Here is a 13643-nt window from a genome sequence, read left to right on the forward strand (position 1 = left end):
GTGGCAATGACCGCTAGCATGTACTGAACATAAAATGACGGATCCGTGATGGACATCAAGGTCAAAGTCAAAGATCAATGTCGAGGTCAAATTTCAAGGTTAAGGTTAAATTTCAAGGTCAAGGTCAAAGGTCAAGGTCAAGGTCAAGGTCAAAGGTGTGGTGACGTCATACCAGCTGATGGTAAATACCTTGTTATTGGTGGAGGTAGGTCAGTCTGAAGGTGGCTTCTGTGGAGGAAGGATCTGTTGATTTTATATTTTTTGCCCTCGCCGGTTTCGAATCAAGGACGGGAATCGATATAAACAGAATTCTATTAAGTTAATTTTTTGATGAATTTTGAACTTTTTTTTCATTAAAATCGTATAATAAATAAAGATTTTCAAGATGGTGTCTAAATTTAAAGATGGCGACCATAACGATAATTGTAACATTAATAGGACCCAATATGGCGGTCTTAACGAAAAGTGTAAGAATGATATGGTACTCAACCAAGATGGCGGGTGTAACGAAATATGCAACATTTATATAATCCAAGATGTCGACCGTAACAATAACTGCAACAGTGGTTTTTAAGATTTTTATTTAATTCGATTATTTAATTTTTTTAATGATTTTTAAAAATTTTTCCCCGATTTTCTAACATAAAAATTGCGGATTTTCAAGATGGCGACCGTAACGAAAATTGTAATGGTGACGACATGATTCGAAGTTGGTGGAAATTACTAGAAATACAAAATGGCAAATGGATTAGCATGGATTAACATATGGATTAGCATAGATTGACATACGGATTAGCATAGATTGGCATACAGGTTAGCATAGATTGGTATACGAATTAGCATAGATTGGCATACGGATTGGCATAGATTGACATGGATTAGCATAGATTGGCATGGATTAGGTTAGGTTAGCATAGATTAGCATATGGATTAGGTTAGGTTAGCATAGATTAGCATATGGATTAGGTTAGGTTAGGTTAGGTTAGCATAGATTAGCATATGGATTAGGTTAGGTTAGGTTAGGTTAGGTTAGGTTTGAGTAGGTTAGGTTAGGTTAGGTTAGGTTTAGTTTAGTTTAGTTTAGTTTAGGTTAGGTTAGGTTAGGTTAGGTTAGCATAGATTAGCATATGGATTAGGTTAGGTTAGTTTAGTTTAGTTTAGTATAGTTTAGTTTAGTTTAGGTTAGGTTAGGTTAGGTTAGGTTTGGTTTAGTTTAGTTTATTTTAGTTTAGTTTAGGTTAGGTTAGGTTAGGTTAGGTTAGCATAGATTAGCATATGGATTAGGTTAGGTTAGTTTAGTTTAGTTTAGTTTAGGTTAGGTTAGGTTTGCATAGATTAGCATATGGATTAGGTTAGGTTAGGTTAGGTTAGTTTAGTTTAGGTTAGGTTAGGTTAGGTTTGCATAGATTAGCATATGGATTAGGTTAGGTTAGTTTAGTTTAGTTTAGTTTAGTTTAGGTTAGGTTAGGTTAGCATAGATTAGCATATGGATTAGGTTAGGTTAGGTTAGGTTAGGTTAGGTTAGGTTAAGTTTAGTTTAGTTTAGTTTAGTTTAGTTTAGTTTAGTTTAGTTTAGTTTAGTTTAGTTTAGTTTATTTTATTTTAGTTTAGTTTAGTTTAGGTTAGGTAAGGTTAGGTTAGTTTAGCTTAGATTAGCATATGGATTAGGTTAGGTTAGGTTAGGTTAGTTTAGGTTAGTTTAGGTTAGGTTAGGTTAGGTTAGGTTAGGTTAGGTTAGCATAGATTAGCATATGGATTAGGTTAGGTTAGGTTAGTTTAGGTTAGGTTAGGTTAGTTTAGGTTAGGTTAGGTTAGGTTAGGTTAGGTTAGCATAGATTAGCATATGGATTAGGTTAGGTGAGGTTAGTTTAGTTTAGTTTAGTTTAGGTTAGGTTAGGTTAGGTTAGCATAGATTAGCATATGGATTAGGTTATGTGAGGTTAGTTTAGGTTAGGTTAGGTTAGGTTAGGCGTGCGAAGGAATTACCTACGGGCTCCGACCAACAGCGCTTCTCTGCTGTGAAGTATTAGGAGATCAGAACTTGAGAGGAGGTAGTAATAAAAACTTGCCGGTGCAGTTGCGCGTCGTGGAAGTAGAGCGCGCCAAAACACACGGTTGCCTGGCCGTATGTATCCGGCGTTCATAACACGTGTAGAAGTAGGCTTATATTCGTTACCTCCTGGCTGTTTATTACCGCCTAATACTTTTCATAGCGAGACGTCCTGGCGAGCTGGTCTGTCCGTCGTAACGGGACATTTTTTCGTGCGTACATGGCTGATGAACGTAACGGGATACTTTTTCGTGTGTGCATGGTCGAAGGAAGTGACATAATCCCTAATCCCCCTCCGTCCTCCGGTGTCCTCATACGAACCAAATACATCTACTGCCTGGGCTGGAAAAATGGACTACATCTTGCTCAGCCAATGGCAGACAAGCTGACTCATCATTGGCTGTGCACCATGGAGTTAAAGCGGATTGGTTATTGTAGGTTGAGTATTGGCTATTGTTTTTTCCTGACAACAGCAATTTTTGCTTAATTTGTGTTTTTGTCATTTGTGTTTTTTTGTAGTTTTCTTCTGCAGACATACATGTGCTAAGCAATGGCGTATGTCCAAAAGCCTACATCAAGTCATGCACTCCCATTGCACAAATCTTTCAAAGATAATAAGGAATCCCTAATATAAGATTAATGCGTTCATTAGTTTATTGTTTGTCTTGGCAATTTATGGCTTTATGATACTTATAATAACTATTTAGTTAATGGATTTATAATTTCAAGTCAAATATTGTTTATAGCACAAACCGCTTTAGAATTTTTTTCCTTGAAATTACAACTTTCTGCTAGTGAAATAAGTGTAGGGAGTTCGCTAAAAAAGTTTGTTTGTTATAGCGTTTTAGATTAGAACGTTTCAAGCTATTGAACAGAAGGTCGTGTTAAGTTTTACGCTTTACTAAAGAAAAGAAACCTCATTGTATCAGACTCGAAATACATGAGGATGAACTTTGAGTAGATCAAGTAGTTTGAGTGTTGTTGAACTATAGCGAAAGTATTACCTTTGAATATATATACTGTATAGAAGTTGCGAGTGGATAGGATTTACTCTACGTTTTTCAGAAGCGTATGATGAGCAGCTTGGGAAATTCACCGCTCCAGTGCGCTGCCGTAACGCCCTGTATCGTCTTAGTTGTTATTTACACGTTAGAGCGCAGCCCTGTCGCCCGCTGTCATTCCCCGCACCCCCCATATATCATTCACTGCAGCTCAAGTTCGTTCAACGGGAGAGGGAAGGGGTGTTTGAAGAGTTCTACACTTGTCCGCTAGGGACCACCACAAGTCGATGCCCTAGAGATGGTGGCGATTGCGGCGGTGAATTAACCAACTACCCCAAAACCGTATTAGAAATTTTAACCTGGGCTGGCGACTTCTATACAGTATATATATTCAAAGGTATTACGTGGATCGTCGTGCTATTACGGTGTTATTCGTGAGTGAAGAAGCATGAACTACTACCTAAAGAATCACCGACTACGATTGGAGTGCAAGGACTATACTGGTTTTTGTCACTTTTATTAAGGAAGAGAATGTGTTTTCTCGACGTGGGAGAACTGAGCTTTAGCAGGCGCTAAGTCATACCAAGAGGCGCCGAAGTGTTAAACGAAGAAGTGACGTCATAATTCCTGTGTCGCATCGCAAGCAGACTGCAGACCCATGAAGAACTAGGGCAGCGGTAGCTTCCGGACTTCGAATCTTCGGTTGCAGTGGATCGCCGAACCCTGTTTTACCACGTGGTCATCGTCACTTGTTAATGTTATAGAAAGGTTTTGTTCATATCCAGAAAAGACTTACAAAGTTATTGTAGTTTTGTAAATGAGGCATGTTAATCTGGACGTACATACGCACAAAATTAGATCTTGTTTATTTGTCTTGCTACATTGAAATATTAATGTAACTTCATTAGTTCTGTTTTTGTTTTGCGATGATTCCATTGAATCCATAGGTATGATTACGGTTAAGAGAATCTTTGTTATGTTGCTTGAAGATTGAGTTTAGTGTGAGTGCACTGTTTAATATGTAGTTGACTCATAGGTTTTCATATTATTTTTTGTATGTTTTGGGATCAACTGTTAGTAAAGTAACTTCACACAGATGAGATATTCACTATAAATCTCAACCGTATTTTAGATGGCGAGAATTATTTTAATTGTTTAGTTTTAAAATTTATATATTCGTTTGTCACACACCATTCAGTTATTACTTGTAAGGATAGTGTCACTCTGTTAGGAAGTATTGTGGAAAAACATAAAAAATACAATACTATTTACATTTCACGTGTTGTTCACATTCAAGTTTAAGTCAGATTCTACAACTCGAGACATAGAATCTAAAATTTTATTAAAATCACTGAGAGGCGCCCATATTTAGAATATTTTTTTGCCAAGATAGACATTTGTTTAGTATACACGTCTCTCTATCTATTTTGGTATGTATAAAATCTTTTGGGACTATCTGGTAGTTTAGCAGAATTAGTTATTCTAGTACAGAATGAGTATTCACAATAAAATCAACGTTTCTCTTCAAGCCGAAACGCAAGAAGTTGGAAGTTGGCCGATGCTTTTGCTTCATGCGTAGTACCTGAAAACATTGTTATTTGACCTTATGCAACTTGCGTTTCTTGCGTAACTAATAAACCGGCCTAACAGGAAAGGGATGGTTAGTCATAGAGTTAAACCCATCGGACAGCATCCAGGGGCGACTTCAGTCCCAAGCAAACCTCTTTTACTATACCGACGCACCTGTAAAGTAAACTACTCGTCATTAATTCTTATATCCTATTCATTACTTTACGTAACAATCATTTATTTGGATTTTAATAACATAAAATTCATCCTTATTGTTTTTAATTATTGTACGATCGATAAATAAATAAATTTGCAAAACCAATGTTAAAATTTTAATTTAATGGTTGGCTTAAAAACGTAGACTTAAAATGTTTATTTTTAAAATATTTCCGGGATCTTGGCCCGTTTCATTTGGAGGCTTTTATAACCAACAAAAAATGGGAGGGGAGCCTTTGGTGAAGCTACTTTCCCAATTATTAAGGTCCCAGAAAGTCTAGGGACACCTAGGACCATAACTAGAATAGTTTTCACCCTTTTCCCCCATTTTTTTTAAAACCAAACAAAAAAAAAATTCCCCATTACCTCATATCGCTACCACATATTAATTCCACTGCAGTTTTCCAAATATATTTGCCATTTAATTTAGATGGTAAATAAATGTGTTTATATACAGTCATTACAAGTTGGGTAGAACGCGGAAAATACCAGTTTTTAAATATTTGAAGATATACATGTATAATGGCGCGCAAATCTGTAGTAGGTATTGGCAAAGAGGGGGGGGGGGCAAGCAAATTACCGGTCCGAGAGTTCTGCCCTTCGTGTCTGGATACGGTGCTTGTATGTTGTATACTGCCCTTATTTTGGCCTACATGCACGCAGAAGACGTTAAAATAATTAGAAAGTTTTCCATAAGACGTAGTTTTGACATCAAACCCGCTTCACAGCTACGCTTTTGCAAGAGCAGGCAGCCCCCCCTCAATTAAGGGCTACTTAACTCCAGGAAGTGGAGGCGAGCCCCTCCCATGCCTTCCTTGGGATTTACGCCCATGCATGTATCTATCTATACAATAAATTCAGTTTATCTCCCTAACAATTTTTTTTTTTTTTGTGTTTTAACACTAAGATATTCAAGTAAAAATTACCCTGCCAGTTTAGCGCCCTGCCCCCTAAATGAGACTCCCACTGTGATCTCTAGTTACGTCAACCTGCGGCTCCATCAAAGCGGGCCATCGGAGCAGTGTAATGCGGCGCGCGTGCGGACCGCAGCTAATCGTACTCTTACTCACGATAGCTGCATATCGGAAACGTCCAAGCACTACGGAGCTGTTAATTTACTCCAAGTGAACTGCATCGACTTGCGAGGTGTTCCGCTCAAACTTCGCGTCTCGGAAAGGAATGGTAACGTAGCCGGCTATCGAAACTGATTAGCTCTTCGCAAAAATATTCCGAGCCAAGATACGCGTGGGCCCATGTCTCCGACACATTGGGAGCAACCCTGTCGTGGTGGTATATAACCCCCAGTGGTTCCTGACGAAGAAGCACACTCGACAGAGCCTCCCACCACAACACCCGCTAGGGGCTCTAGAGACATACGCACTATGTCGACCAAGGTAAGTGATGCATTTGGTTACAAAGTATTCATTGGACTCTGAGGTTGCTATTTTCTTTTTGGTTCATGCAGTTCTGACAAAAATGCAGTAAAAAGATGAACTCGATAAAGAGAACGACCACAAAACCTCAAATAATGAAAAGTAATATGATTCTTAGACTTTTAACATTTTTGTCAATTTATTGTCTGTCTGCTCATGGCACACACACGAAATTAATTATTTAATGCAGCTATTTGTTTTTACCATTATGTGAAGACAATTTCAAAAGATCTGACTAAAGCAAATTTATTTTGGAAAAGGAATAACTTGAGTTATTAGGAGTTACCAATTAACCATTGATTAAATGTACGTCAATTATTCAAATAGTTCTCTTAGATTTGATACGTCTTAACTAATTTTAATTTTTTGACAATTCTAAAAGTTCAAATCTTTACACAATTCTGACTAACTATAACTCAGCGTAGAGTGTAATTCTGCAGGTAGATTATCTCTGTGAAATTAAAATCTCAAACTGACATTTGCAAGCACACGAACCTGCGATGAGAACAAAGTGTGATAACCGAGAATTTAGGAATATGACTAACGCATCCGTCGTCACACTCCCCATTCGCGTTGCAGTAGTACCAATTGTAAAACTTAATGTAAAGGATTGTAAAGATTATCGTGCAACGTGATGATTAGCTTAAAGTAAGTATTCGTCCCCAAACATCGCGTGTGAAGAAATGAGATGTTAAAGCCCCTCAGAACATATCACCATTTTTCTCGCTAGTGACGGGCGAATAAAGAAAAAATTTAGCCACTTAATAAAGAAGATAATTCAAAATTATGGCCACTTACGATGTAAGATGTATTGACTGGTCCTAAAATTAAAATGATGTCAGAAATTACAAACAATAATGGTCATAAGCCGTTTAGTGTACTTTGAGTTTTAAAGGTAAAGTAAATGGAGAGTTATGCTTTAGAGGCTTAGTGAACTATCCGTGGTCTTCTCGTCGTGCATAGGGAAACTATGACATTTGACTAAGAAATTAGATGATGAAGAAATAATGACAAGGGTGTAATGCAAGGCCCGTGGGTACTTTCAAGAATCTTTACCGGATGTTTCATGTAAACATTATTTTGAAACACGCATTTCAGCCGTTTCCACACTTCTAAAAAATAAAGTTTAAGAACAAAATACGGAAACATAGCTATCCTTCTGCCCTCTGCGCATTTTTAAGTACTTTTCACAAACAGACCCCACTCTGATATTTAGAGCCGTTGTCAAATTGTGTGGTTTCTTCTGAAGCTCTGCACACCGTATGTGTACCCAGGGGGATTGTCTTCTTAACATGAGTCATCGATACATCTCTCTTACAATTTTCTAACGGCCAATATTAAAATAGGAAGGCCACGTGCGAGAACATATGAAAAGGTGAAATTTCGTTGCATTAATATAAACGCAGAGTGCATATAACATTCAGTAATCATTAACATTTCAAATATTATATAAAGGCGAAGAAAGATTAATAAACTATTTTCTTAAGATTTAAATAAGATTTAATGCGCTGTCCATGCAAGGGTTTCATTGAAGGAAGCTAATGTGTGTAATTGTATAGAGTGCCAGGAAGAGAGGAATAGGTCGGGAAGAGAACACTAATACTTCCGCTGGAAAACTAACATCCATTATCCTGTAACATAAAAAATATCTGAGAATCATAAAAATTTATGAGAAAAGTAATACAGAAGGTCAAATGTATCCGTGAATAATATTACAATCTGATTTAAATAACTAGATATATGAGGATATAACCTACATCTTAACAAATACATACATTATCATTAAATGGTACTAATATCGGCTTTTTTTTACAATATATATTAGAACTTTCTGTAATGGTTTCCAAGATTAACACCTATAACTTTAATTTGATTAAGGTGATACAGATATCTGAATATATAATACAAAAAATATTAATTTTCTCAGGTCAATGGATGTTGTAAAATATAGCACATAATTCATATGGTATAAGCAGGATTAATACTAAGTCATAATTTTTGTGTGTTGCAGGTAGTCGTCGTAGCCATCGTAGTGATTTTAGCCAACAAGTCTTACGGCGACGTCACTAACACTGCTGAAACATGTGGCTGTAAAAGTAACTCCAGAGTACACAACTATGGTCATGGTATGAAAATCAGTAGCTCTGGAGGATATGGAGCCCAAAGTTCAGGTGGCAACGGAGGACAGAGTGCTGGCTACGGAGAACAGGGTGCTGGATACGGAGGACAGAGTGCTGGCTACGGAGAACAGGGTGCTGGCTATGGAGGACAGAGTGCTGGCTACGGAGGACAGAGTAATGGCTACGGAGGACAGAGTTCTGGCTATGGAGAACAGGGTGCTGGATACGGAGGACAGAGTGCTGGCTATGGAGCACACAGCATGGGAAAAGGAGGTTGCAGTATTGGCCACGGCGGACAGAGTTCTGGCCATGGAGGTCAGAGTACTGGCCATGGAGGACAGAGTAATGGCTACGGAGGACAGAGTTCTGGCTATGGAGGAAAAAGCACCGGAAAAGGAGGTTGCAGCACTGGCCACGGCGGACAGAGCTCTGGCCACGGCGGACAGAGTTATGGTCATGGAGGAAAAAGCAACGGAAAAGGAGGTTGCAGCATTGGACACGGTGGGCAGAGTTCTGGCCATGGAGGTCAGAGTACTGGCCACGGAGGACAGAGTACTGGCCATGGAGGACTGAGTACTGGCTATGGAGGACAGAGTACTGGCCACGGCGGACAAAGCTCTGGCCACGGCGGACAGAGTTCTGGTCATGGAGGTAAGAGTACTGGCCATGGAGGACAGAGTAAGGGCTACGGAGGACAGAGTTCTGGCTATGGAGGAAAAAGCACCGGAAAAGGAGGTTGCAGCATTGGACATGGCGGACAGAGTTCTGGCCATGGAGGTCAGAGTACTGGCCACGGCGGACAGAGCTCTGGCCACGGCGGTCAGAGTTCTGGTCATGGAGGTCAGAGTACTGGCCTTGGAGGACAGAGTACTGGTTATGGAGGACAGAGTTCTGGCTATGGAGGAAAAAGCATCGGAAAAGGAGGTTCCAGCATAGGCCACGGCGGACAGAGCTCTGGCCATGGTGGTAAGAGTACTGGACACGGAGGACAGAGTACGGGCTATGGAGGAAAGAGTACTGGCCATGGAGGACAGAGTACTGGCCACGGTGGACAGAGTTCTGGTCAAGGAGGTCAAAGTACTGGCCATGGAGGACAGAGTACTGGCTACGGAGGACAGAGTACTGGCTATGGAGGAAAAAGCATCGGTAAAGGAGGTTCCAGCATTGGCCACGGTGGACAGAGTTCTGGCCATGGAGGTCAGAGTACTGGTCACGGAGGACAGAGTACTGGCTACGGAGGACAGAGTACTGGCCAGGGCGGACAGAGTTCTGGTCATGGAGGTCAGAGTACTGGCCATGGAGGACAGAGTACCGGCTACGGAGGACAGAGTACTGGCTATGGAGGAAAAAGCATCGGAAAAGGAGGTTCCAGCATTGGCCATGGTGGACAGAGTTCTGGCCATGGAGGTCAGAGTACTGGTCACGGAGGACAGAGTACTGGCTACGGAGGACAGAGTACTGGCCAGGGCGGACAGAGTTCTGGTCATGGAGGTCAGAGTACTGGCCATGGAGGACAGAGTACCGGCTACGGAGGACAGAGTACTGGCTATGGAGGAAAAAGCATCGGAAAAGGAGGTTCCAGCATTGGCCATGGTGGACAGAGTTCTGGCCATGGAGGTCAGAGTACTGGTCACGGAGGACAGAGTACTGGCTATGGAGGAAAGAGTACCGGCCATGGAGGACTTAGTACTGGCTACGGAGGACAGAGTACTGGCTATGGAGGACAAAGCATCGGAAAAGGTGGTTCCAGCATTGGCCACGGTGGACAGAGTTCTGGCCATGGAGGGCAGAGTACTGGCCATGGAGGGCAGAGTATTGGCCACGGAGGGCAGAGTATTGGCCTTGGAGGACAGAGTACTGGCTACGGAGGACATAGTATTGGCTACGGAGGACATAGTATTGGCCTTGCAGGACAGAGTACTGGCTATGGAGGACAAAGCATTGGAATAGGAGGTTGCAGCATTTCCCACGCAGGAAAAAGCATTGCTCACGTAGGAAAAAGTTATGAAATAGCAGGTCACAGCTTTCCTTACGGAGAACAAATAATAGGTCATGGTGGCCTCAGTTATGGCGTTGGAGGAAACATTTTTGCTCTTGGAAGTCACAATTATAACAGCCATGGTTTCGCCCTAACAGGCACCAGCAAAGGCTCCCATGGCCATCATTTTGACGACGACGACCACGATGATGATGACGACGACGATGATGACGACGACGACGATGATGACGACGATGATGATGATGACGATGACGACGATGATGACGACGACGATGATGATGATGACGATGATGACGACGACGACGATGATGATGATGATGGGGACGACGATGACGATCATGACACTGATGAAGATAAGGACTAGTGAAAAATGAATCCAAATAATATAATTTTTAATTTTGTACACTTACAGTTCCCGGAAGACTGGACTTGTATTGCTTTGAAATAGATTTTTTATGTTTGTTCTCTATATATAAACATGTTTTTTAAAGACATAGAGACTGTTGCATACAAACTCATGAATATGTCATACATCCTTCATTTGAATTGCTTGCAGTTGCTACGAATAAGCGAAATTAGACTGAGAATTAGTTGAAACAGCTCAATTTCGAATAACTAGACTTTTACAGTTGGTTCTGTAATTAAATGTATTTTTTCATTGGTTTAACACTAATTCTTCAGTGAGTTCCTTACTAAGTTTCACAGTGAAGTACATTACTTTACTAGCTAGTAAGCTCTTGTTAGCAAATTTTCAGTTACATTTTACAGATTCAAATTAAAAATTTAGATTTAGAATGTACTATCTGATAATTGTGCATGCCCAACAGTTATTTTAATACTTTATGTAAGTTTCAGTACTGATTTACATTTATTAATTTATTTACGACAAGAACCCTTAAATTTTTTAAAACTTATTTTTATTTTTGGGTGTCTAAATACGTTTGTTGATGATTTAATTATATTGTTAGTTGGCATGATATTACATAATGTTTAAACTACCACAGTTTCATTCATATTATGAACGTGGATAAATTAATGTCAAGTAAAAAGAGTCAAGCCAATGTGTTTATCTATTATTTATGTACTAGAATTAAATAATTTTAAGAACCAACAAAAGTAGTAGTCATTATGTTTTATTGAATTACTGTTTATGAATCATACATTACATGTAATTCTTACCTTAAAATTATACTTGTATCCGATGTAACACCAATACTAATCACATCTATTCATCATATTGTTAGTATGTTAACCAAGAAGTAATTTTTTTCCAGCTTAAGTATTTGACGACATAAATACCATATAACTAATTTTATCCTTGTTATCTAAATTATTTAACCCTAACTTTTAGTTATTGCTGATCTTCAGTTTATTTTAGAAACAATTTAAATAGCTTATTACGGTGTCTCTTAAATATTTATGTTGGGAAAAGTTTTGGCAAGTGTTCCTGCTGGTATAAATAATATTTCTAACTATGTCCAACCTAATTAATCTCTTATGTGAAAACTATTTAAATGATGAAATGTCTGTATTTCTGGCATGTGAATTAAATAATTAACACTGAAAAGTAATATAAAATTAGACGTATTAATAACTAGTCTAAAAAGTTACAGTTATTTAGTTGTTTCTAAATTTTAAAATCACGGTGTTAGCAAATACCTTTGTATTATTTTGTTAAAAAGATGTATTATTTTAATAGAATAATGAGAGTTCTACTGTGATAATCTATATACCTTTTCTCTATAAGTGTTTTTTTCTACTTTTGTAAGACAAACTACAATAAATTTAATGTTTGTAAGAATGAATTTTTATTTTTGACATTTCAAACCATACACATGCTTTCATTCAGTGACGAAAGAACATTAGTAGTTTTTATATCGTGTATTTGTTTATTAACATTGAAATAGAAATAAGAAAATAAGCTATTTCAGTTAAGTGGTGGCGGGGGGAGTTTGTGTTTTACTGATTTTTATTTTAAATTAAGCATACTTTGATGGTTGACTTTAATCAAAGTTCAAATGAACTTGATTTGAATATAATGATAATAATTTACGGTTTAATTAATTAACTACATAGAAAAATAATTTCTGTACTTTACAAGGGATTCCTTTGATAACCAATTGCCAAGAAATAGTTTATAATACTAAAAGAAATATATTGTAACTTTGTACAACACATGACTATAGTTATTTTCGCATATATTAAATACGCTTTTTGAGAAAATACTTAGTATTTTTTAGAAAAATTGACGCATAATTATATATTTTAATTAATAATTAATTCCAGCATGTTTTTATTTCAACCACGGAAAAGATAATAGAGTATTCAGAAATTTGACTTTTTGTGTTATTATGGTTATTAATGTGCTCAGTTTATACTGGAAAGCTACTCAGGGAATGGATTACAATTAATTTTATCTATTGGGGGTACTTGGACAACACAAATCATAAATTCCCGGATAGGAATCTGAACCCAGTATTACTGTGAACAGTATTTTGTAGAGATAGAATTGTTTTCAATTAAATGTACAAATTTATAAATATATGTAATTTTACATCAATTTCTTCCAATTACAAAAAAATTATAGTATTACGTAATAACTTTTAAATTTCACAATGTAAACATTAAATACTAACTAATGTTTTGGGTGGCCTGAAAACGTTGTTGTTCAGCATATGGTGTATGGACCAAATGTGGCTTTATGCGGTAAGGCATGCATGAATGCCCGAGGTTTCTAAACATAATAATCAAAGTATATCTGATGTATGACGTTGAATGGTGCAACATATTGTGTGCCGATCCTAGTTCATAATCAAATATGAGCACGGGTGGACCTCCAATAGTGTAAGTACTAATTAGAGAATGTAAGAGAAATAGCTTCTATAATTCGGACAGAAATTAGCAGAAAATAAGTGATTGTTGGAACTTAACAACCACGTGAACTTATAACGTTCTCTTTTAGTTTTTACCTAAAATTTGTAGCTAATTGAGAGGGCAATAATCTATAAGTTGATTTGAAAAATATTTTATTGACGTGACAACGTCTAATAAATCGATGAACGCCGGCTGCATGCACGAAAAGTGTCCCACTACGGATGTCCCACTACGGATGTTCCTGTTTGCTCATTGTACGCATGCGTGGAATCTCTCTTCCATTCGATTGGAATGACCATCGATTTGACTTTTCAATCATATTTTCGTCGTTTGAATTATTAATATTATGTAATTTAACGATCGTCCACCGATTTTCAGCAC

At 38.1% G+C, this 13643-nt stretch overlaps 1 protein-coding gene across 1 annotated transcript; it reads left to right on the plus strand.

The window, feature by feature from the left end:
* Positions 1 to 6123: 6123 nt before the first annotated feature.
* On the plus strand, positions 6124 to 12186 carry LOC134543668 (uncharacterized). The gene is made up of 2 exons (XM_063388390.1): positions 6124 to 6230; positions 8281 to 12186. The coding sequence occupies exons 1-2, from the start codon at positions 6219 to 6221 to the stop codon at positions 10750 to 10752; spliced, it is 2484 nt and encodes an 827-aa protein (XP_063244460.1). The 5' UTR covers positions 6124 to 6218; the 3' UTR covers positions 10753 to 12186.
* The last annotated feature ends 1457 nt before the right edge of the window (positions 12187 to 13643 follow it).

This window comes from Bacillus rossius, unplaced genomic scaffold (assembly GCF_032445375.1).
Source record: "Bacillus rossius redtenbacheri isolate Brsri unplaced genomic scaffold, Brsri_v3 Brsri_v3_scf141, whole genome shotgun sequence".
Taxonomy (NCBI): Eukaryota; Metazoa; Arthropoda; class Insecta; order Phasmatodea; family Bacillidae; genus Bacillus; species Bacillus rossius.